The 23,649-nt window shown below is 52.7% G+C and overlaps 7 protein-coding genes across 7 annotated transcripts; 4 read left to right on the top strand and 3 right to left on the bottom strand.

Annotated features, from left to right (window-relative positions):
• Positions 1-327: 327 nt before the first annotated feature.
• SODALDRAFT_339556 (TfdA family taurine catabolism dioxygenase TauD) lies at positions 328-1,757 on the bottom strand (the record flags this gene model as incomplete). Its single annotated transcript, XM_028612867.1, has 5 exons — positions 328-477; positions 539-864; positions 1,035-1,361; positions 1,480-1,675; positions 1,707-1,757. 5 exons carry the CDS (start codon positions 1,755-1,757, stop codon positions 328-330), a joined length of 1,050 nt encoding a protein of 349 aa, XP_028466901.1.
• Positions 1,758-2,679: 922 nt separating this feature from the next.
• SODALDRAFT_323553 (hypothetical protein) lies at positions 2,680-3,232 on the top strand (the record flags this gene model as incomplete). The annotated part of the gene is made up of 2 exons (XM_028609811.1): positions 2,680-2,984; positions 3,112-3,232. 2 exons carry the CDS (start codon positions 2,680-2,682, stop codon positions 3,230-3,232), a joined length of 426 nt encoding a protein of 141 aa, XP_028466900.1.
• Positions 3,233-4,100: 868 nt separating this feature from the next.
• Positions 4,101-8,209, top strand: SODALDRAFT_310333 (calcium-transporting ATPase; the record flags this gene model as incomplete). Its single annotated transcript, XM_028609135.1, has 4 exons — positions 4,101-4,523; positions 4,778-4,977; positions 5,067-5,675; positions 5,797-8,209. The coding sequence occupies exons 1-4, from the start codon at positions 4,320-4,322 to the stop codon at positions 8,207-8,209; spliced, it is 3,426 nt and encodes a 1,141-aa protein (XP_028466899.1). The 5' UTR covers positions 4,101-4,319.
• Positions 8,210-8,520: 311 nt separating this feature from the next.
• Positions 8,521-10,737, bottom strand: SODALDRAFT_378209 (signal recognition particle protein). The gene is made up of 2 exons (XM_028614964.1): positions 10,564-10,737; positions 8,521-10,446 (listed from the first exon to the last, which is right to left on the bottom strand). Exons 1-2 carry the CDS (start codon positions 10,639-10,641, stop codon positions 8,923-8,925), a joined length of 1,602 nt encoding a protein of 533 aa, XP_028466898.1. The 5' UTR covers positions 10,642-10,737; the 3' UTR covers positions 8,521-8,922.
• Positions 10,738-10,821: 84 nt separating this feature from the next.
• On the bottom strand, positions 10,822-12,935 carry SODALDRAFT_350322 (cytochrome P450 76C2). Its single transcript, XM_028613473.1, has 4 exons — positions 12,571-12,935; positions 12,476-12,511; positions 11,921-12,405; positions 10,822-11,842 (listed from the first exon to the last, which is right to left on the bottom strand). Exons 1-4 carry the CDS (start codon positions 12,863-12,865, stop codon positions 11,042-11,044), a joined length of 1,617 nt encoding a protein of 538 aa, XP_028466897.1. The 5' UTR covers positions 12,866-12,935; the 3' UTR covers positions 10,822-11,041.
• Positions 12,936-13,131: 196 nt separating this feature from the next.
• On the top strand, positions 13,132-13,483 carry SODALDRAFT_332518 (hypothetical protein). Its single transcript, XM_028611739.1, has one exon. The coding sequence runs from the start codon at positions 13,210-13,212 to the stop codon at positions 13,429-13,431; it is 222 nt and encodes a 73-aa protein (XP_028466896.1). The 5' UTR covers positions 13,132-13,209; the 3' UTR covers positions 13,432-13,483.
• A 1,434-nt stretch (positions 13,484-14,917) lies between these two features.
• Positions 14,918-17,128, top strand: SODALDRAFT_294325 (MFS general substrate transporter). The gene is made up of 5 exons (XM_028608745.1): positions 14,918-15,119; positions 15,223-15,509; positions 15,610-16,154; positions 16,261-16,446; positions 16,518-17,128. The coding sequence occupies exons 1-5, from the start codon at positions 14,982-14,984 to the stop codon at positions 17,087-17,089; spliced, it is 1,728 nt and encodes a 575-aa protein (XP_028466895.1). The 5' UTR covers positions 14,918-14,981; the 3' UTR covers positions 17,090-17,128.
• The last annotated feature ends 6,521 nt before the right edge of the window (positions 17,129-23,649 follow it).

Below are 23,649 nucleotides of genomic sequence, written 5' to 3'. Positions count from 1 at the left end.
ACGATACCTTATCCGCGGGGAAGGGAACCGGGGGAGATTCTACTTACAGTCGGTGGACAAACGAAGCAAGGGGCTTAAGGGGCCACCGGGCCGTCTTACTCCCGATACATTAATACATCGCCAAATCGTCGGCACAATCCACAACTTTACCCACTCCAGGTTCCGTCGTTATTCCCCGGATTTATCATTTTCACACTGGACCCTTTTGAGACTCCGGAAATCAGAAACTGTGCTTATTGCAAAACAAATTCTCGCCATGGACAACCAGTTCAATGACATTGCTACCTATCCGTACTTGACGACCGAGTAGTCACGCTCGAACCACATCTACACCTGCAGCGCCTCAATCCCCTTCTCTCGCACAAGAGCGATAGCCTGGTCCCTGAGAGCCTCGCGCCTGCTAGTGCTTTGCGGGTCAAAATACGGCCGCTCACCCAGACTGACAGACCGCGCGCCCTGCTTCTCGCCCAAGCCCGGCTCGGAGATGTAGTCGGGCGTGGCGGCGTGGTAGACCGAGCGGTTTGTCCCAGATGCCGACGTCGTTGGCGTTCTGCCACTTGTACCGCACCTGCAGGTCGTGGTTGTCGACCACCAGCCGCACGAACCAGTCGAGGAAGTGCTTGGACTCGTCGTCTCTCAGCCCGTTGATCTTCTGGACGTGGTGGCCTACCGCGAAGACGCTCTTCCAGCCCGTGACCGGGTTCGTCCGGATTACCGGGTGGATCGCCTCCAGCACCTCGCCGACGTTTTCCGGCGCGCCGCGCTCGCCGCTGTAGATCTGGAACTCGTTGCGCTCGGCGGCTCGGTTGAACCCGGGTTGCGCGTATGTCGCCGTTAGTGTCTCCAGGAACTTTTGCAGCGGCGCTGAGATGCGGGTCGTACACTTCATAGCCGGAAGCTCAGAGTGTGTCTACATGCCCAGTTCGAAATACACGGTTAGTCTTGCCAGTACCCCTTGAAAACAGGGGGAGGGAGTAGAGAAGAAGAAAAAAAGGAGAGGGGAAGAAGAAGAAAAGAAAAAAAAGGAAACCTACCGCCGCCCGTCTTCGGCAGCTGCGTCAGACGGAGGAGAGCATAGTCGCTAGGAATCGGCTCAAAGGTAATGTCCGAATGCCACTGCGTCTTCTGGCTCTGCTTCTTGGTATAGTTGAGGAAGCAATCCAGGTACAGCTCCTTCTGCCGCACCGACGAGATGACACTGATCTCGTCATCCTTGTCGTCGCCCCGGCCGGCATTGTTGATGGGGTGGATGTGCAGCTTGGAGGTGGCCGGGTTGCCACTGAGCTCGCCCAGGCGCTGGACCAGCTCCTTCTGGATGTCGTTGGTCACGTCGTCTTGCTCCCGGAAGAACACGACGCCTGCTGCGAAACTATGCATCAGGGGGGTTTCCCCCGGGGGGGTTCAGCATGGAGGGTAAATGGATACATTGCATTGCGATGGCAGTGAGTTGTCTGTGCTTACTGGTGATAGCAAGGTCACGGAGCAGTTCGTCCGAGTTGGGAGCTCTTAGCAACTCGACGAGGTTGACGTCGACGTACTCGCGCCCGATCACGGGGGTCACTTCGAAGTGCTCATACTTATCCAGGGCGCCGCTCAGTTGGAGGGGTTCTTTGTGCCCGGTTCGCAGCTCGGGCAGCTGCTCCTCTTGCACCTCCGATGCCTCAACCACTGTCGGCTTCTCTCTCGGCCGCGGGAACTTGCTTCACCTGAACACTCTCAGCCGCGGTTTGGGGCGTCTCGGTGGCAGATGGAGCCATTGTCTTAACTTGCAGAGATGCAAAAGGCTTTTGGTTGAAGTCTCAGTATCAGTTCGAGTCAATTTGGCACAGTTCACTCGTTCACTACTCCAGACACCAATCATTCGCTTCGAGATTATGCTCCCCCATGAGAATACGTGACGACGCGTCTATTGTCGCGGGATAAGAGGTCGTGACGACCAACCCCGCAAAGTCCAATCGACGAATCATGCCTGCTTCCAGGCACATGGAGATCATCACCACCCCGGTCTCATTTTTCGACTCTTCGCCACGAGACCCGATAGCGGTCGGCGATTACAAATTGATGGTGCACGCGTAGGTCGGTGCAACAGAAAGTCATTGTGGCGAAGCATCGAGAAAGGTGGATTGAGAAGCACATATCGAAGTGGTGTGATTTTGGACCGGATCACGAGCACTCGTCTACTCAACGTCTCTCTCCTCGAGGTTGCAACGACACGTGGGGGCCACCGAGGTCAGCGATTTCCACGTTCAGATCGTTTGTTGACAAGATATAGCATGATCGACAGTCATGGCGACAAGAAAGTCACGAACTACTCAATTACTCCGTAGAAAAGAGACGGAGACATAGGGGTCCTACCCACTCGGAGCAAGAGACGGCCGGTGTGAGGACCGGCCCCGATCATCCGAACTGCCACTGCCACTGCCACTGCCAACCCCTCGAGTACAATGCACTTTCAAGATGACGTCATAGCAACGTATGGGTGATAACGCAAGGCTACCTTAAGGTAAGCTATCCTCCATCACATCTCATTCCCACGCCTCAACGCGCCACACACATATCGCTCTCTGCCCATCTACAAACTACGCGAATTCGCCGACCATTTTATTGTCTCTCCATCTCTTCAAACTTACGAACGTACGACTCGAGAAAAGAGAGATTTACGGATACAAATCACGCACCATGTCGTCCGAGAATAGGAACGCCTCGGGCTATGCCCCATACTCACACGACGAAGTTACCCACCAACCACAAGGTCAGGGGATCCGGTCGTCTGGCCCCTCCGACGCAACCGAAGCAAGAAACACCACCCAGCAGGAGAACGTTGACGAAAATTTCCAACTTCAGAACGAAAACGAGGATGCCGACGAACAGCTCGAGACGTTCGCCGAGGGAGATGTTGCTCATGCTGTCCAACGAAAGAGCGGGACGCAGAAGGCGCCCGGGGAAGAAGTTGTCGAGCACGACTTTACCGAGGAGCTTGATAGGTTCGTCCAATTGCAGTGCCCCTTTTCTTTCTGTCTCTTCTATTGAGCCACTTCTCAACCGTCTCTATGATTTGTCTCGAGCTGCGGTGTGATGGATTGATTTCAACATAGCTAACCCTTGTCATAGGAAAAAGAGGGAACAGGCTGATGCCCGAGAAAAGATCAAGGCGCAGAGGAGCGCAGGGGTCAATGTTGACGGAGGTTTGGGCAGGGAGAGGGTCGGGAATGAGGATCTCCGGGATGTATGAGCCTCTATACTTCATCGTAAGGCACTTCACACATTACATCCTCAATCAAGTATCCATAGGATGAGTTGGAATAACTCCGGGCAGCGAGGTGCAATATACGACAGGTACAGACGACCATTACTCAGATATGTGTCTCGCCACCGATTCATCGCATGGCGCCACAAACAATGAGATCTCGAAAAGGGCCGGTCTGGTCTTCTGACTTTACACGTGCGGCGCGTACCGAAGGTTCCCTTTCTCTCCACATCTGCCACTTATCCAGCCAATGTACCGCAGAGAAGCGGTACTCGTACTTACTGTCCTTCGTACCTATAACGAAATTCAACTTGTACACACCAGGATACGGTCCGCCAGCAAGGTACGAAGTGTATAAGGTACTCGTGCGCTGCACTACAACCACTACAAGCGGAAGTGGCTTCCATGGCGTTCCCATCAAGGTCATACGTGACTAAAGCAAGTAGCGGGAGGTATCCGTTCCGGGGTAGTCGCTAATCAGAAGCCATGACATGGCCGAAGACCGAAGTCTATTTTCCAACTTGACCTGTCTAAGGTAACCTTCATGCCAATACCCGCCACGATGATAAGACCCTAAGGGAATAATCAGTCAAGGAAGGCTCGAAGGCGTATATATAAGGTAACGTAAGGTAGCTGCTGGCATGTACCTCTTACCTTCCTGTCCCCTCTTTCTCTTCAGAAGGTATATAAGGTACCTCAAGAAGCCGCATCCCAGATTCCGTATCTTCTACCGCCATCCTCGTCATCAACACCACACCACACCGGGCACACCACTTGTTCGCCCAAGTTCTTCTGCTTCATCCCTTTCCTTAGAACATATTCCCTGCAGGTTCTTCTTCCAACAGTCCCCTATCTAATCCAACCAACTTCACCTACCTTATACTAGAGAGACGACTGGTGAGCGCTTGCTTACGTCCATGGTAACCAACTTCCAACCCTGCCTGGACTCGCTTCTACAAAGTCTTCCATCTCTTCTCTGGACCCCTTCTCTGGACCCCCAGATATATTGCACCTATCGAATTTGACCCACGATTTCATTAAGAAAGAATATTTCGTGGAATCATTCGCCATCATGTCGGCCGAATATCCCAAACATCCCTTTCTCTTGCATGTGGACGAGGTCGTTGCGACCCTCGGCGTCAACATCGAGAAAGGCCTCAGCCCCGAACAGGTCAATGAAGCCCAGGAGAAATATCCGCCGAATGAATTCGAGGTCTCCAAGTCCATTACCTGGTACATCATACTCAGCAAGCAGGTCTTCAATGCCATGATCCTGGTAAGTTCTATAACCTCCTTTCTCCTGTCTGCTGTCTTCCATCTCCTGACTCCGGATCACATCACCCCGTTCATTTCCCACTCCCTTTCACTCCCCACACCTCTCCTGTACAGACCGCAAAGAATACGGAACGTCAGTGTTACACGCTGTAATTCTGTCCAGACAATGGTCGTGTGTGTTACAAGGAAGTCATGCAAAGTCCCGACGCCAAAGTGACAATTTGCTAATCGTTCGCCGCGCCTGGCCTTTTTTAGGTCCTGATATTCGCCATGGGTTTAAGCTTCGGTATAGGCGACTATATCGAGGGAGTTGTCCTCGCCATTGTAGTCGTCGTCAATGTTACCATTGGCTTCTACCAAGAGTTCCGTGCCGAAAAGCGCATGGATGCGTTGCGAGCCCTTTCATCTCCCTCCGCAACCGTTCTCCGAGATGGAAAGACCCAGGTCGTCCCAAAGTAAGTAAACCCGTTGGTTGCCCGGCATCGGCTGTTATCAGTTCCACTTGTTTCCAAAGCGCCAATTGCTAACCTACGTCTGTTCACAGTGCCCAGGTCGTACCCGGGGACATTGTCCTCCTTAAGATGGGTGACACAGTTCCGGCTGATCTTCGTATCTACGAGGCTATGAATTTGTCGTGCGACGAGCAATCCCTCACCGGCGAGTCGGTCCCCGCCGACAAGTCCATCGAAGCCGACATACTCGTTCCCGGATCCGATCAGATTGCCACCTCGGCCGACCAAGTCGGTGTCGGCGACCGCTTGAATATCGCTTACGCAACCACCATCGTCAGGAAGGGTCGTGGCCGAGGCATCGTGGTTTTCACCGGCATGAAAACCGCCGTTGGTGAGATCGCCGCTTCGACCACGAAGCGCAAGCGCAAGCCCGGTCGTTCCTTGAACTACAAGAAGTACGGCATGAAGCAGCCTTTCGTCGGCGCCTCGAAGCGGACTTGGGATGCCATTGGCAAGTTCCTCGGCCTCACCGAGGGTACGCCCTTGCAGCGAAAGCTTGCCGCACTTGCCTACTACCTGTTCGGATGCGCCGTGATCCTCGCCATCATCGTCTTTGGCGCCCACCATTTCGTGCTGACCGGAGAAGTCGTCATCTATGCCGTATCCCTGGGCATTGCCATCATCCCCGAGTCTCTTGTTGCGTAAGTGTTCTACTTTATCCTCAACCTCCCATTCCCCCCCCCAACAAAAAAGGCGGCCGATGAGAAGAGGAAGAGAAAAAGAAGAAGAAAAAAAAAAGGAATCTATGCTAACAGTCAGCAGTGTCCTCACCATCACCATGGTAGTGGCCGTCACAGTCATGCGTAAAGCCAACGTTGTCGTCCGAGACTTGTCAGCCCTTGAGGCCCTCGGCGGTGTCACCAACATCTGCTCTGACAAGACTGGCACCCTCACTCAGGGCGCCATGATTGTTCGCAAAGCCTGGCTTCCGATGAACCACACCTATACTGTTCACGACTCGCGGAGTCCTAGTGACCCAACTCAGGGGCGAGTGGGATACGCCGCGACGATGGAGGTAGACGAGAAGGAGGACGATTCCCGATGTGATTACGACCGCGAACGGTCTGCGGCTACCCTCCGCTTCGACCTGCCCGAGCCAAAAGAGAAAATTCCCCTACCCGCCACAGCGCCCGAAGTTGACGCCGTCTTGACGCCCGCTCTTCGGGCATTCCTGCTGTCAGCCGCCTTGTGCAACCTGGCTACCGTCCGGTATGACCGAGAGGAGTCCGAGTGGCAGGTGACCGGTGAGCCCACCGAGATTGCCCTCCAGGTATTCGCGCACCGGTTCGAGCTCGGCAAGAAGTCTCTCGAGAGGGAGGGGTGGAAACAAGTAGGCGAATTCCCCTTCGACAGCTCCATCAAGCGCATGTCAGTTGTCTACAATGCGCCCCAAGGAGGCGCATCTCAGGTCTTCCCGAACGATAGGAGCGTCGTCTTCACCAAGGGTGCTGTTGAACGGATCCTTGACCTCTGCAGTCACCTGGGCTTTGGCACCTCGAGTCAAGTCCTTACCGATGAACTCAGAGAAGAAGTTTTGAAGCAAATGAACCATCTGGCGTCGCAGGGTCAACGGGTTCTTGGTATCGCCTACCGGGAGTGGGAGAAGGGCAGGTTCGTCATGCCTCACTCCTACGGGGGCTCGGGCTCGGATAGCGACATTGCCATTCGCGCCGAAGTTGAGCAAGGTCTCACCCTGCTTGGGCTGGCTGGCATCTATGATCCGCCCCGCCGGGAGACCAAGGCTTCCATTGCAGAGTGCGCGACCGCAGGGATCAGGGTCCACATGCTCACCGGTGACCATCCCGAGACGGCTAAGGCTATCGCGAAGGAGGTCGGCATCATCCCCAGGAATATGGGCATATGGCCAGAGGCCGTGGCCCGGGCCGCTGTCCTCAAGGCCACCGATTTCGACCGCATGACTAAGGAGGAGATCGACCGCCTACCGGAACTGCCTCTCGTTATCGCTCGATGTGCTCCCGAGACCAAGTCGCGCATGATTGACGCCCTCCGACGCCGACACGCATTCATGGCGATGACCGGGGACGGCGTCAACGACGCGCCTTCCCTGGCCCGCGCCGACGTCGGAATAGCCATGGGGTCTGGATCTGACGTGGCCAAGGGAGCTTCCAAGATTGTGCTAACGGATGATCAATTCAACTCAATCGTCTCCGCGATCCGCCAGGGTCGCCGCATGTTCGACAACATCCAAAAGTTCATTCTTCACCTACTCACGTCCAACGTTGGCGAAGTGATCCTCCTCGTGGCAGGTCTAGGTTTCCGGGATAGCACGGGCCTGGCTGTGTTCCCCATATCGCCGCTCGAGGTCCTCTGGATCAACATGGTGACATCTTCGTTCCCTGCCTTTGGGCTTGGCAGGGAGGAGGCGGCGCCGGATGTGATGCGAAGGCCACCCCATGACAAGAAGCGAGGCATATTCACGGACCAAATCATCGTCGACATGTTAGTATACGGAACCATGATGGGAGGATTGACCATGGTCAGCTTCTGCATCGTCATCTGGGGCGCCAACGACGGCCGCCTTGGCGTTGAGTGCAACAAGACCTACTCGGACGCTTGTATTCCGGTCTTCCGTGCTCGGGCCTGCGTCTTCGCCGAGCTTACTTGGATGATTCTACTGTCGGCCTGGGAGTTCAAGAGCCTGCGGCGTTCTGTCTTCCGGCTCGACCCCGACGACGAGAGCCGTTTCCCCCTGTTCAAGGACCTGTACAGCAACAGGTTCTTGTTTTGGGCCGTTATCATCGGCGGTCTCTCCGTCTTCCCGGCCGTATACCTCCCCTATGTGAGCACCGAGCTTTTCAAGCACACCGGCATCTCGTGGGAATGGGCCGTGTCGGTGGCTTTTACTCTTCTCTTCGTCGTGGGCATTGAAGCGTGGAAGTTCGTCAAGCGACGCTTGCAGCTGCTACAACAGACCCCCGTACGGCATGACGAAATTTTCAACCAGGGCGAAGAGGGCCTGGGCCCGTCGTTCAAGAAGTCCATGACCTTCAGCAGCTTTAAAGAGTGGGCCAGTTTCTCGCTGAAGGACTCGACGAATGGCTTTCGATCGCGATCGAGGTCTCGATCCAGGCCGCTGCCGCAACAGCCTGATGGCGATTCCTCCGGGGCACCGGACGGGTTGGACGGCGGGGTCAATGCTACCCGAGCTGTCTGATATCGGCCCCAGGCAGGCTTCGAATTTATAATAGCCTTCTCCCATTAGTCTTCTCGTCCGTTCAATTTCGTTCGAGATACCCCGGGGTGTTCTCTATTTTTTTTGCCGTTTTGAAGGGTCATATATGAGAGTATCTCTTCCAGAAAACGAGGAGTTGTGTGCCATGTTGTTCTTTTTCTGATGCATCTCTTAGAATCCAAGGGGAACGGGATGGGTTGATTTTTCGCAATACCGTCTGGGAATAGTCAAGACAGACTGGCGGTTGCAGTTGGTGCTTCCTTATCTTTGCTGGACTATATGCATGCTTTGGGCGTGGTATCCTGGGTGAGACTGGTTCTCACGGAGTCCTTCGGAAAAGCAACGATGCTTGTCTATTGCATCTTGATGGGTATTTATTTGAACATTGGTAAAAGAAAACAGGCGGGGTCATCATCGATCCATAGTGGGCATGGAGGTTGGGTTTTAAGGTAGAATTGGTTTGGTTTCCGAAGCCTCGTTGAACGCCATCCCATATGCTAGGTAATAATACGTGCAGTGAAGGAAAAACCAGTCCCATCCTTTTGACCGCCGTGATATGTTTGTTTGACTGTTCGCCCACCTAGATCGTAATCGTCGTGATGATCAACCCATTCGCGAAAGTTGCTACACCCCTTAAAAAAATAAAATAAAAATTATACTCGTCTTCCCGGACCAGGGCCCTCCCTTTCGTCTTCTCATCTTCTTCCCCTGCCCGAACCACCCGGCATCCCGGGCATGCCGGCTCCTCCCCCCCCCATGCCCATCTGTCGCATCATGGCTTGCATATCCGGCATTCCGCCTCCGCCCGCGCCGCCGCCGCCGCCGGCGCCAAACATCTTCATGAGGCTGCTCATGTCGGGCATGCCTCCCATGCCGCCCATGCCGGGCAGGCCACCGCCGCCGGCACCCATGCTCTGGAGGCGCTTCTGCATGGCGGCCATCTGCTGTGCCTTGTTGGGCCCGGCCATGGCCTGCTGGGCGCGCTGCATGTTCTTCATGTTGCCGCCCATCTTCTTGGCCATGCCGGCCATCATGCGCTGCTGGGTGAGGAGGTCCTCGACCTCGCGGACGGAGGTGCCGGAGCCGCGGGCGACGCGGGTCATGCGGGAGGGCTGGTCGATGAAGAGCTTGCCGTCCGAGTCGAGCTCCTTGTCGGTCATGGAGTCGCAGATGTAGATCATGCGCTTGAGCTTGAGGGAGCCCTCGTCGTCGTCCATGCCCTGCATCATGCCGCTCATGCCGGGGATCATGCCGGCCATCTTGGAGAGGGGCCCCATCTTCATGATGTTGGAGAGCTGGTCGCGCAGGTCGCGCACGGTGAAGATGCCCTCGGTGATGTGCTTGATGGTGTCCTTCTGGTCGAGCTTGAGGGACTGCACGTGCTCGACCAGGCCGGCCATGTCGCCCATGCCGAGCAGCTTCTGGACGAACTGCTGCGGGGCGAAGCGCTCGAGGTCGAGCATGTGCTCGCCGGTGCCGATGAAGACGATGGGCGTGCGGGTGGCGGCGACGGCGGAGATGGCGCCGCCGCCGTGGGCGTGGCCGTCGGTCTTGGTGATGATGATGGCGCCGAAGTCGGCGGCCTCCTTGAAGGCCTTGGCCTGGGCCTCGGCCTGCTGGCCGATGGAGGCGTCGAGGACCATGATGGTCTCGTCCGGGCGGACGGCGGCCTGGATGTCGACCATCTCCTGGAACAGGGCCTCCTCCTGCCGGTGGCGGCCGGAGGTGTCGACGATGATGACCTCGAAGCGTTCCTTCTTGAACTTGTCGACGCCGTCGCGGGCGACGACGGCCGGGTCGGTCTCGGTCAGAGAGCCGTAGTAGGGGATCTTGGCCTTGGTGGCGTTCTGGCGGAGCTGGTCGAAGGCGCCGGCGCGGAAGGTGTCGGCGCAGACGAGGCAGGACTTGAAGCCGCGGGCCTGGTAGTGGCGGGCGAGCTTGGTGCAGGTGGTGGTCTTGCCGGCGCCCTGCAGGCCGACGAACATGATGACGTTGGGCTTGCCCTTCTTGGGGCGGAAGGGCTCGGAGTGCGGGTCGACGAGCTTGACAAGCTCGTCGAAGACGGCTTTCTGGATGAGGCGCTTCTTGTTCACGGCGGGCGGGAGGTCTTTGAAGTTGACGGTCGACTTGATGGATTTGCGGAGTTGGCTGACGAGTCGCACGTTGACGTCGGCCTCGAGGAGGGCGGCGCTGATTTCTTTGAGCATTGCATCGAAGGCCTGAACGAGTAGCTTCGGTTAGCATGATAAGAAGGACAAAAGTGCCGTTTCAATCGCCGCCACATGCTATGGAGGAGGACATAGGAGGGATGGTGATGGGGTGGGTGGCTTGCTTGCCTTTTCGTCAAGGTTCTGCTCTCTTGTTAAATTCGAGACGGCCGTATTAATACGGCGCCCGAGGTCTTGAAGAACCATGATGGCGGTTTGCGGCTAGTAAGCCGATAGAACGAAGGTGTTGAGTCGCCGATGCGAGGAGACGCTGGAAGTTGTAGGGGGTTGGAGGTGGACACGATTGATGGTGAATGACAGCAAGGGTCTAGGTCTAGGTACCTAAGGTGGGATGGGATGTCAGTGTGGGGTCACGGGTGTTTTATTCCCCGGATTCCGGGCTATCCACACATTACGGAGTACATTGGTACATCGTCATTAAAAGACGCCACTCGAATAAACTCAAGCCCCAAGGCGTCAAGCTTTACGAACGTGGCGAGCCACGGAGGCTCAAGTCATGAATGAGCATAAGATCCCACGAGATTTGGATGTTCTCTCACTATCTTTGCCTTCCTATAGCAGCCATATGGTCACCGATGCCAATCTTTCACCTGGATGTTTGCTTCTGTTGTGACGCGGCATCTCCTCGGGGACGAAACCGCGCCTTGACCCCCGTCAACATGGCCATGAAGTAATAACGAACCTCCTCTTCCGGCGGCAAAGTAACCTCGAGCTCAAACTCCCGAAGAAGCGTAGGAACCACTTTGTACAGCACGAGGTATGCCAGATGGCGGCCGGGACAAGTCCGCCCGCCGCCGCCCCAGGTGAGATTGTACCGCTCCATGCGCCTCCGCAACTCCGGATCCCCCAGCCAGCGGTCCGGATCGAAGACGTCTGCGTCGGCGCCGACGATTTCCGGGTTCCGATGGAGCGCCACGGGGTTACAGCCTACCGTGGTGCCGGCAGGGAAGAAGTAGCCGTGGACGCGGAGGCCTTCGGGCGGCACGGTGCGGGAGAGCGACATGCCGAGCACGGAGTGGAGGCGCTGGGCCTCCTTGATGACGGCTTGGGTGTAGCGCAAAAAAATCGCGTTGTCGAAGCGGGCGGGGTCGACGGCGCTGCGGATCTCGTCGGCGACTCTCCGCTGCACGGATGGCCGCGATCCGATCATGGCCATGATCGAAGTTAATGCTGAGCACATGGTCTCGTGGCCGGCGCCAAAGTTTGTGACGGCCATGCGCCGTAAGTATGTCTCGTTGAACTCGAGTTTCTCCTTGTGGAGTTTGATCAGATCAGCTAGGAGATCCTCGCGCGCATCCTTGGGTGCTGCTTTGGGGGGCTTGGAGGATTTTGTGGGTTTCGAGTTCAACGCATTCGCGATCCGACGTGAAGAATGCCGATATACACCCTAAGGAGTAAAAAGCGCATGCTTAGCTTATCTGTCCCGTTATTGTTGGGCGGCACCGGAGAGAAAGCTTAGTCTTACCGGGAAGAACGGCTTTAGATCCTTTCTGCTCCTGTACGTCAGTCCCATCATCCTGGCAAACGCATGGCTGGCTTTCTTTGATATGAGCTCCGCCTTGACGATGACAGGGAATAAGCCAAAGACGCTCTTGCGCCTCCAGCTGAGGTAGCCGTGACTGCTGGTGCCCCAGTCAGTCTTATCCCTCAGATAGCCAGGAGACCAGGAGAGCACGATCGCGCCGAGACACTCGACCGCGATGATGTGCATCCATTCCTTCAGATCGACCTCGGCGCCATCGAGAGAGTGGATGCGGGCGACGACTCGCTCCAGGACGCCGTCGACAGCGTCCTCGTACTTCTGGACGCTGTCCATGCGGTATAGTGGTCCGACCAGTCGTCTTTGCAGACGGTATCGATCAATATTTCGCTCAGAGAGGAAATCGAGAGTGTCTGGGAAGTGTATTCGAAGACACCAATCCATTGTAGGTCTTTGCAGTATCGTGGCCACTGTAAGAAGAGGGTGAGTGAGTTCATCAATTCATATCTCCGTGAAACATGAACATGGCAGCATTCTTACAATAGAAATCAGACTTCTGATATCCGCTACCAGCTCCTATCAAACAAGTCAGCCCTCCGATGACCATGGGGCGAACATGGGACTGCACGACGCACGGTATATGACCCTGAAGGCCTCTGGACTGTCAAACCAGACCTCATTGGGGGCCACCCTTACAACCGGGCCGTATTTTTTATGGAGCGTCTTTCCGAGCACAAGCATACGGCCGTCCCGCACTTGCATCGCGTACCAGAAGCTTGAGATGGCCGCCCACCGGGGGCCGGGGACACTGGCAAGGGGGTGGAGGAACAGTCTATACAAGACAATGACGGCGGTCCCGACGCCGCTGGCTGCCAAAAAGACCAGGGCCAGATATGTAAAGGCCGCAGCTATCCATTCTTGGAGAGACATGGACCTTTGGGCGTTGGATCGGTGGCGTGTTGTGGGTGAGAAGGGTGGTAAGGCGGATGGCCATATTTCGATGGATGTGGTTTGGTGATGTGAAGTTTGGAGAGCGTGATGCGGCACGTGACTTATGGCAAAGTTCCTTCCTGGCCCCACCTCGTTTGCACCGATATGGATCACGTGACGTAATTATATGACGCCCCCACCCACATCCTCAGTCGAGAACCCGGGTCTCCAACTTCATCCCCCATCCCTCTCTAGCAGTACATCAGAGATGATCGAAAAAAGAAGCTCAAACAAAAGAACGAACGATGATGCTGCCCGATACTGCCTGATACTGGCTCATCGTCATGCCCATATCTGAAGAGCTGTGCCTCTCTCACCGGTTGACATGCACCAAGTGGCTTCCGATTCTTGATATACCCGTAGACCACGACGACGACGACGACGACGACGACGACGAGGCGACTGCTGTGTTGCCTGTCCCTGGCCCAAAAAAATCCCCTTCCGTTCATGGTGAAAAGATGGCTCTCCAGCAGAGGCGCCCTGATAGTTTGACGCAGAGCTTATAAGGTACCAATGCATGATCGGTCTGATCTATCCCGTCTCGTCTGCCTAGCCGTCATCCAGGACTCCGTGCACCTTCGCCTCTTCACTTCCGATGGGTAATAAGGGTCACTCGGTTGTTGATTGCCAAAGAAACGGCTCGAAGTGGGCACTTCAGATCCCGAAATTCGATATAATCATGGTATTCCAACACTAAATATTCCTTTGGGACGCCGTGATGAAAGGCAATTTTCTCGCACTCACAGAAACAAAATCCACAGCGAGGAAGCTAACGGGTGGCCAACAGCCCAGCGGGTCGGTATGCATATCATTAACCTAGATCTCCCAGACGCACGGGGTCTTCGCTAGGCCGTTCTTAGTTAGAGACGGCCCCCTACTGACGGCCGACTGAGAGCAAACTGATACGACGGGGCAATGGATATTCGTGCGCCCTGTGGTCCCGTCATGGGGTAACAGAAGAAAAGCTATCGGTTTTTGGAGACCACGGGGCCTGTGCTACCAGCCCAAGGAGAGCCGAAAGCCTCTCAGGAAACCCCTCCGGGGGTCTGGCCTCTAGCGTGTCTGATATTGCACATACAAGTAATGAGCGGCAAGGCTTGGTTCGCTTGGCTTCTGCTGTCCTTCTTGGGTCTAGTGCATCAATTCGGTGAAAATAAAAGGTAATGTTGAGTGCGCAACGCAACGCTCAGCTACCCGCTTGTCCGAGTCAAGGCTGCATGTGTATTATTATAAGCCCAAGAGCAACGCAACGCCATGGAGATCATCTGTCGGATTGTGTTTTCAAAGCCACCGAACTGGGTCCCCGGGTAACGAATGCCGGACCTGGAAAACGTCGCGCCTTATAAGAATACCAACATCCCGGGCTATGGGGTAGAACTCCACGGGGTAAGGCCTAAGCAACCTCCACACCGCGAGTCAGTCACAACACTAACGAGTTGAATGAGTAGTAGCTCGTTCGATTCGATCCATCGTGGGAATGGTGAATCTCAGGTCGCGTCTTAGTGCTCGCATATATCCTCCTCCCCACGGATATCCCCAACGGATATCTCTATCCGTTCCTTGCAACCCCCGCCGCTTCTGTCGCCACAGGAACTGTTGAGCATACCTAGGTGATGCTTTGGCTCGGTTTTATGAGCCAGGGTTACAGCGTATTATGCGAGAAACCAATCTCAGTTAGCTCTCTTCTTCTAGTGCTGGCAGGAGAACCACAAGGGGTAGAGGGGGAAACATGGCGGGTGATCTCATCAAGCTCCCCGTCGCGTAACGCAACTCTCCGAGTCCCCGGCAGCTCTCCGTGGTAGCTGATGGAATACAGAGAGTCCCACAAACACCCCATGCCTATGATCTGGTTTTATAATCAAGACCATGTCCCAGTCCTCCAAGGATTGGGACTCGTCTGTCTGCCTCTCTTTCTCTCACCTTGCCCTCGTCCCGTCAAGAGAAGCACGCGCGCAGCCAAGTCGATACCATGGCATCCACAGATAAGGTGGAGGGGAATACCCCCCAAGTTGAAGCCCGGTCGTCGTCTGTCGACCATGTGAGCCATCCAGACAAGATGTCCGACTCGGACAACGAGGTCGTCGGCTATGAGACCACGTCCGACGAGTTGCCCAAGGGCTACTTCCGCAGCCGCTTCTTCATCGGTACCATGTTAGCTACTGGCGTTGGTCTCTGGGCCGGAACCGCAGCCTTTGTACGTCGGGTCGCGTCGCATTCTTACCCCTTACCCCTTATCGCTTCCTCTCCTGTTGTATTGATGTCCTCTGATCTCTGACTGGTATATATATCCCCTACAGGCCTACGCAGCCCCGATTCTCACACAAATCAACCAAGATCTTGGCCCGGATCCCCGGTACACTTGGATTTCCCTTGTCTACAATGCCGCCCTCGCTGTCTGTCTCGCCCCCGTCGGTCGTCTGTCCGATATCTTCGGACGCCGATACTACTTCATCGGCGGAGCCCTCCTGGCCGTCATTGGAAGCATCATTTGTGCCACGGCCACGTCGATCCCTGCGCTGATCGGAGGCAACGTATTCCTCGGTGTGGCGAGCGCGACGCAGCTTTCCTTCCATTTCGTCGTCGGGTTCGTCTCTCTCTCCCCCCCTCTCTCTCTCTCTCCATCTCATACCTTCACTCCCCTCCAAACCTTCGATCGACCGCTAACATGGTAACGCGTCCCCCAGTGAATTGCTCCCTATGAAGTACCGCTACGTCGGCAACGGCCTGATGTACTTTTTCGCCGTTGCCGGTTCGGGCGTCGGTCCGTCCGTCGCCTACGCCTTCATTGACCGGCACCCCTCGGTCGGCTGGCGCGGCGTGTACTGGTTCCTCCTCGCCATCAACGCCCTCGGCCTCGCCCTCTGGACGCTTTTCTACTTCCCACCCACCTTCCAGAAGAAGCACCAGTCGGACGGCGAGGACAAGTCGAGCATCTGGTACTGGGTCCGCCAGTTCGACTACGTCGGCACCTTCCTCGCGTGCGCCGGTCTGGTCGTCTTCCTCCTCGGCCTGAGCTGGGGTGGCGCCGTGTACCCCTGGGCCTCGGCCGCGACCATCTCGACCATCGTCATCGGCTTCTTGACCCTCGTCGCCTTTGTTCTGTGGGAGATTTATGCGCCTATCAAGGAGCCCTTGGTGCCCATGCACTTGTTCAAGAACACTGAGTGGGTTGCTGCCATCGTTCTGCTCGGTCTCGGCGCTGGTGTCTACTATGCTTTCGCCATTATCTGTGAGTCTCAGCTCTCTCTTTCCCTTTTTTTTGTCTTTTTTTTTTTGTGCGTATAAAAAAGTGGCACGAATTCTGCCGCAGACATGTTAGCTGACATTGATTTCAGGGCCCATGCAAGTGGCTGTCATGTACAACACCGACGGCGACATCCACAAGATGGGCGCCATCGCCAACATCATCGGCCTCGCTATGACCGGAGGACAGATCACCGGCGGCCTGCTCGCGGCCAAGATTGGCAAGACCAAGTACCAGTGCATGATCGTCTTCCTCATCGGCGGTGTCTTCATGGGCTGTACGTTTCAGCTCTTTGTTCCGCTCTCCCCCTTTTTCAACCAAGGATCCACAGCTAATAGCAAATACTAGGCGCCTCCATCGTCACCCGCCCCGAGGACAAAGCAGCGGCCATCGCGCTCGTCACGCTGGGCTGCTTCTGGGTCGGCTGGAACGAATCCATCTGCCTCTCCAACGCCACCATCTGCGTGCACGACCAGCGCGAGATCGGCGTCGCCGGCGGCATGGCCGGCTCCCTCCGCGCCGCCATCTGCGGCGTCCTGCTGGCCATCTACACCGTCATCCTGAGCAATCGCCTCACCGAGAACATCCCCAAGTACGTCCCCGCCGCGCTCCTGGAGGCCGGCCTGCCCGAGTCCTCCGTCGCCGACTTCATGGGCGGCCTGGCGCTCGGCTCCTTCGAGGGCGTGGTCGGCGCGACCGAGTCCGTCATCGCCGCTGGCATGCGCGCCTACCAGGAAGCCAACGCCAAGGCGTTCCAGACCGTCTACCTCACCACCATCGCGTTCAGCGTCATCGCTGTCGGGTTGACCTGGTTCGCGCCGAATACGGAGAAGTATATGACCGAGAAGGTGGTGGCTACGTTGGGTAGCGACAACAACAACACGGCTCTTGTGTCGGAAAAGAAGCATTCGGAGGTATAGATAGATAGGGGGGGAAGGACGTTAGACCTCCCCATTTTTCCTGGAGGGATTGAACGTCGTCCATCGATGCGATTTGCCTCTCCACGGCAAGAAGGGATCGTTGGCCGAGCTGCAGTATACACGATGTGACTGGAATAGAATGCGCCCTCATGGCATTTGCGCATGAGTTCGAATATCCAGCCAAGGGCAGGTGTACCTCGACATCGAAATATGGGTCCAGTGGAACGGCCCCATTTTTGGGTGTCTCTCTAGCTAAGGTGTGGTGCCTCTCTAGACGGTCCCTTAAAAAGGAAGGAAAAAAAAAAAAACATACAACACCGGGTATTCGCTGGTCGTCACCGACCCAACTACTAATCCGGCCCTCACTGGCTTATCTAGGGGAGAGCGGACGGGATCCCGGACTTTTATCATGCTACGGCGAAATATCGGCAATGCGAACTCGATACCGTACCTTAGCCGTCCACTCTGCCGTTTTTGCTTCTGGAGAAACGGAGTCCGGAGCATCGCGGGGACGGCGAGGACGGCGAGTGGGGCCACCTCCGTCCGTCTCGACGTTTTCCAAGCGCCGACACTCTTTCCTTTCCGGCCACCCCTCCTCCTTGCCACTACCCCCTCCCCTAACCAGCCGCTAGGAGTCTCTGAAATCAAATTAGAGTCAGCGCGTTCTGTTAAAATTCGAAATCAAATTCCGTCTTATGCTAAGGCATAGCCAGCCGCGTCCTTTACCCTCTTTGCCGCGGACCACCTACGCCCGAGCCCGCCTCTCGTATTTCCCTTTTCATCTTTCTTTCTTCTCTCTATCCTTATAACCCGCACTTATCCTCCTTTCCTGCTTTACTCCCCTCCCTTCTCTTCCTATAACCCATTACACTAGCAAAGACGATCTATCTCTTCTTATCCTGCTTACACAACCTTCGCTTTAGTAAGATAATAAAGAGGAAGGGCCGTGTAAACCGAGTTTCCGATAGTCGCTTTCATACAATTCTGCAGCATAATTAGACCCGGATATCCGAAGAACTATAGCCTAGTATATCTATAAAGGCTAAAGCACTACGCGAAAGGCTCTGGAACGAATAGACCTCGTAAGTTCAGCCTTAGATAGGGGCCTGGGTATATTAACTAACGGGATAAAGCTTTGCGGAGCGCGCGGGCATTAATAAAAATGAATTCTGGGTGAAATTCCTAGGAGCTTCGAACGATAATATAAGCGTGGCGATTTCCTTCCTTAAAGTCTATATCGAGTCGACCACTATACGCTAAATCTATCTTAGGCTAGAGGAGTATAAAGAGGTACGAATAATTACGTCTACAGCCACGCTTTAGGATATATAGGCCGCCTTAGTACACGCTACCGATAAATATATTATAGAGCCAAAACGCCTATAAAATCCGGATAAAGCACACACGTTTATACTTAGGTATATAACCCGTAGCGGTAGAGTATCCGGTCCTATAGGCCTGGTTAGCGAGGTAAGGTCCTTTAGGTAGACCGGTATTTAGCGTAACTATTAATATACTCAAAGAAACTAGCAGAGATCGCCAATAAATATAGACTCACGCGCTATTAAACCTTTAAGAAGATAGAGATAACAGATAAGGGTATTATTAAGCTCCTTAAGATATTGTGGAGTAGGGCATCGGATATCCTATGCAGCCCGTCGGATAGATTGGATTTTAATACGGTGATTTTGCTTGGTAGCATAGGTGGCTAGAGGACAGCTAGTCTGCTGAACATGAAATACAGAGACGTTAGACTAGGCTGGTTTCGCGATACCCGCGATCTAATAAAGATTTCTCCCATAGCTAATATTCTAGTCCACTAAGTCAAGTTAGGCATAAACCGCATACACCGCGATTAACGTGAGAAGTATATTATACTATCTTCCTTACCTATAACGTACGCCGCTAATTTTAATAAATAGAGTCGAGTTTGATATCTTAGAGGCATTATACTGGCAGATATACCTGTTGCGAAAGCTGGTTTGTAGAGCCATTACGGACGATGCCTTTAAGGCAGGGTTTATAGCGCCTGCTTAGGTGCTGCGCCCGGGCCCGATAGAAGACGGTATCGACTATGTCCCGCTGTAATAGAAACCTAAAATGATAAACAAGTGTATTATTCCGTTAAATATAAACAGTACCTACGGATATAGAACCGCGTCTTAATAGTTACGGGCGTTTATAAACGTTTCCGCCCCTACTTAGTTCGAGTTAGGGCTAGCGGTCGGCTAGCGAGTAAGAGTGCTCGTTATTATACTAGTATAGCTGCTACTAATAGTATAAGCTAGGTTATCTTACCACCGAGTCGCGTTGTTAGATTTTTAGGAACACCGACAACGTCTTTCTAGTAAGCTACTAGCCAGTATATCAGAAAGCAGACCTAATAGGTATTAGATTTAGGGAGCTAGCTAGTGAGAATCGTGATAATTTAACCAAGCTATATAATATATTCACTGGTCGGGACACGCGAGCTCCTATCTATGTTACGAAGGAGGATCTAGATAAGTTCGAGTCCCGAAACGATATTATCACGCTACGTTAGAAAGTCCAGGGTCTCCTAAACCGTAGCTCTAGAGAGGTAAATCGAATTTACGCTAAGGTGCGAGCAATTAAGGAACGGTTATAAGAATTAAGACTCGACGAGATAAGAAGGGAATATTTTGCCGAAGTGGATCGGCTTCGTGCTAAGGGAAAACCGACTTAGCACCTATACTATATTAACACTAAAAATCCTTAAAGTAATATCAGGTAAGCAGTAATTCGGTAACGATACTAGCTAAGTCGATGTTTACTAGTAACGGACAGCTCTTTGCCGACAGGCTTCTTGCCTACCTATATAGGGACGAGTCTTTATTCAACCTTCAGGAATCGAGCTCGGAACAGAAAAAACAAACAGATCGATCGTAATATCTCTTTAGTTACGGCTTATTTAGAGATCGACCCAGTCTTACTAGGCACGTCCGAAATAAGCATATAAAAACGTTTAACCAACCGTTCTTCTGCCTAGAGTGCCGTCGTCGCGGAGAGAGCCACTTAATCCCGGAGGGACTATCGGCATAGAGTGCACACGTAGAACGTTGCCACGGTAAGCTTTATGCCCCAGACCTACGGCCACGATCAGAAAAAACGGCATACTACGCCCTCTACAAGAAGAATTTCACGTCTAGTGGGTTTAATCTACATTTTAAGCGCTCTTATATTAACGTCGGATACTTTAGAAAGCCGTTCTAATACCCCGAATACCAGCGGCAGGGAGCATAGGGCGACCTAATCGAGGACGAACCTCAGTGGATATAGCACTTAAGGAATACCCACCGTAAAGGGAAGATCCCCGGAGCTATCTCTATGCATATTAACGTATAAGCTACGGTAAAGAAATATGGGACAGATCAGGATATATCTGCTACTCGGCCGAGGAAAAAGTCGAAACTCGTCAGCAATAAGGAAGCTGAGTTCCCTGACTATAACGAGGATAGTATGCCCTACGTCTTAGAGCCGGACGACGTATAGAAGGATATAGGGTTTATACAGGCAATGAGATCTATAGTATAGCGTAAAGAGTTATGCCTAGGTACCTCGCACATAGAAATATAAGATTAAGTAGATAGATGAAAGGAGCTTTGTTACCAGAGATACGTCGTAGGTGTAAATCTCTCAGGGATTAGATTTTAAGACTAAGCGTTAGAGAGGCCGCTACCTCCTGATTTCCCTGAATACTATATCCGGGTTTAGGGTTACCATACTACGAGTGCCTAAGGGGAAGAGACTTAGTATATCCTGGATCACGAGAAACTATAACGACGGGTACTAAATAATACCGAGAGGGAGGGAAAAAAGAAATAGAAAAAGAAAAAGAAGAAGAAAAAGAAAATAGAAGAAAGAGAAAGGAAATAAAAGAAAAGAGAGAGAGAAGGAAAAGAGAAAGGAGTGCGCCGCTTATTAGCAGTAATATCTGGGATCTGCGTAGTGGTCTTAGGAGACCCCCCTGATAAAGATTGCGTTATAGTGGGAGAAAAGAGGGGTGGCTTTCGCCTCTCTTCTAAGTCTCTACGTTCGGTGGACAGGCTCATAGTGCAAGTGGAACATGTAACAACAAGGTAACTATAGGGTAGGAATGGTATAAGCTATGCGGGCGCTCGGATAGGCTTAATGAATATGATCCGAGCAGACATACCCGAGTCATTATAGGTATCACTTGTCTTTGCGATCCAAGCGGTCTATGTCTCCTGCTCTAGACGCAGGGCTAAGCTATGCCATATCAGGTGGCCACCCGATATGCCTAGTTCACCTTCAGGGGTTAGATATCTCTTTAACCCCTATCCTGCTAGTAAAGCTCTGCTATTTTCCACTTCCATTTTTATTTTCATTTTCCACTTCCATTTCCATCTGCTTCTATCCGCTCAGTGCCGTCACTAAGACCGAGTACCAGTAGGGCTGTACATCATCCCACATTTTATCCAGTCCGATACGGGGTTTATCGTCAGACATTAAATCCATCTCCAGAGAGTTAATAACGTGATAGTAGGTACTGAGTATTCCGTAATTCTTATGCCCGAGTCACTAACTATAATATATCATCTCAGTTCGCCCTGCACCTAGCCGCGAACTACACCCGACACCACCAAAATCACTCCTAAGGAGCATAGTCGAGCACAGGCTAAAGGGGATAAAAAAGATCCGCGTTAAAAACTCTTCTAGAGACAAGACTATCAAAAAATACGAGCAAGAGGTGCGAGAGGACCCGGCGCTAATAATTTATTAAGGCTAAAGCGCCGCTAGACCGGAAGTAATGCTTAGAGCTAAGTTAGACCTTATAGTGATCTCGATATAGTCTAGCCGATAAAAGACGTTATGGTAATTATGGACATGCGCATTGCTTCCAAGAACTCTTTGTATATCCACGACAATAATGATGAATATATGGTTATAGTTGGGATAGATTTTAGAGGGTCTCTGGTCATTATACTTTGGACGACGGGGCTAAAATTCGTGTGCTACGGATTATACAAGGCTAGGATAGTTTAGCGAGAACAAACAAGAAATAGACAGTCAATTGGTTAACTAATAGGAAGTAGCTATAAAAGCTATTTACGACCTATTATTAGCTGTATTGCTATCTTCTCGGGAACCCGTAATGTGATAAACGGTTTAACTCCTTAATAGTAAGGAATAGTCAATATCGGAACAGCTTTACTTATAGTCAGAACGCGGATTATATCCAGGGTGTTAAGTTAGTAAGCATTTCCGTTTATTAGCGCTACATAACGGTCAGTGCAATTCATATATAGTCGTTATAGTCAGCACCTACCCTCGAACTAATCTGGTTACTCAGCTTCCTCTCTCTCTTCGCTCTTATAGCCTTCTTCGCTCTCCTTAGTCTCCGAGTCCAGAGCTAGCATTTACCCTTTTTCAGTTCCCGAGTTTCTCATACGCTTATTCGGGTTCGGCAAGAGTAAGCCCCCCGCTCCTATCAAGGAATCCGAATATCTGCGTTTATGAGCCGTCTTAAAACGCACTATGAAATAATGAATTTCTGCACCAAACATGCCCGTGACTACGTACCTATAGTTAGCAACTTATTAATGAGCTCGGGGATAAGCTCACTGAGGTGCATGCAGTGCCCGACGCTTAACCACCATCGTTAAAGCCTTTTAATAAAGCCATTTAGCGCCTTAGTAGTCTCTAACTTGGTTATTAGCAGCGTAAAAGCGTATAAGAAGACCTTAATGCATAGTTATTAACGAATATCTTTTAAAAGGGTTCGGGCTACTTTATACCTGCTTTTTATCGCTACTAGCAGAGGAGTCGAATTCTCCTCCTTAAATAAGCTAACGATCTTTTTAAGGGAAGTAAGTTACGTTTAGCGAATTATTTTCGTCTTAGTAAAGTAAATACGCTCCTTTTCCACTACAGAAATACAGGCCTCGGTATCCGGCGTGGGAATAAGTGGAGTGAAATAATAAAGTGATGCAGTGATGGAATAATGGAAAAATAGAAGGTGGATAAGTAAAGCGATCTCCTAGGGCAGGGAGGGGGGGAAGTGGGTTAGTTACGGACCCGCACGCTAGCACGAGCTCCACGGCTGGTAAGGAGGGGGGAACTTACAGAATCTCTCTAGACTATCGTAGTAGCTATAAGAGATAGGAACGCGGTCGGGATTATTTATATACGGCCTAAAGCAACCATAAGTCCTTCGTGTTACTATTCCACTGCCTCTAAGCCCCGACTGCTTCCGTTATCCGCTCTAAGTTATTATAATCAACCCGAACTATTTTCGAGACATCGTCGCTAGGAGCAAGGCGCGAGGGCTGAGAAATAATAGATAAATAACTAAAGGACGTCGTCGGTCGTCGAGAGACCGATCACACTAATGCTAATAATGATTCTGTTTATATTGTAATCAGGCGAAGACGTTTGTCAGATAAGAGATAGTTTTCTGGCAACTCGACAATTGACGCGAAATCCCCTTAAGGCCTGTGGAGGTGTGCAACACTCCTCCCGAGCCAACGGGAGCCTATTTAGATAGACCCACTTAGGTAGTGGATTTCCCACCCCTTAAG

The sequence above is a fragment of the Sodiomyces alkalinus genome, assembly GCF_003711515.1.
Source record: "Sodiomyces alkalinus F11 unplaced genomic scaffold SODALscaffold_4, whole genome shotgun sequence".
Taxonomy (NCBI): Eukaryota; Fungi; Ascomycota; class Sordariomycetes; order Glomerellales; family Plectosphaerellaceae; genus Sodiomyces; species Sodiomyces alkalinus.
Note: the sequence above shows the minus strand (reverse complement) of the source record. Positions and strands in the feature narration are given on the sequence as shown.

Bases quoted from the DNA above. Each gene is read 5' to 3' on its own strand.
- SODALDRAFT_378209 (XM_028614964.1), bottom strand. From the start codon at position 10,641: ATGGTTCTTCAAGACCTCGGGCGCCGTATTAATACGGCCGTCTCGAAT. The intron at 10,447-10,563 runs GCAAGCAAGCCA...CTACTCGTTCAG, and splicing joins AGCAGAACCTTGACGAAAAG to GCCTTCGATGCAATGCTCAA.
- SODALDRAFT_350322 (XM_028613473.1), bottom strand. From the start codon at position 12,865: ATGTCTCTCCAAGAATGGATAGCTGCGGCCTTTACATATCTGGCCCTG. The intron at 12,512-12,570 runs GTGCGTCGTGCA...CTTGTTTGATAG, and splicing joins GGCCTTCAGGGTCATATACC to GAGCTGGTAGCGGATATCAG. The intron at 11,843-11,920 runs GTAAGACTAAGC...TTTACTCCTTAG, and splicing joins ATCTAAAGCCGTTCTTCCCG to GGTGTATATCGGCATTCTTC.
- SODALDRAFT_332518 (XM_028611739.1), top strand. From the start codon at position 13,210: ATGCCCATATCTGAAGAGCTGTGCCTCTCTCACCGGTTGACATGCACC.
- SODALDRAFT_294325 (XM_028608745.1), top strand. From the start codon at position 14,982: ATGTCCGACTCGGACAACGAGGTCGTCGGCTATGAGACCACGTCCGAC. The intron at 15,120-15,222 runs GTACGTCGGGTC...TATCCCCTACAG, and splicing joins GGGCCGGAACCGCAGCCTTT to GCCTACGCAGCCCCGATTCT. The intron at 16,155-16,260 runs GTGAGTCTCAGC...CATTGATTTCAG, and splicing joins CTATGCTTTCGCCATTATCT to GGCCCATGCAAGTGGCTGTC.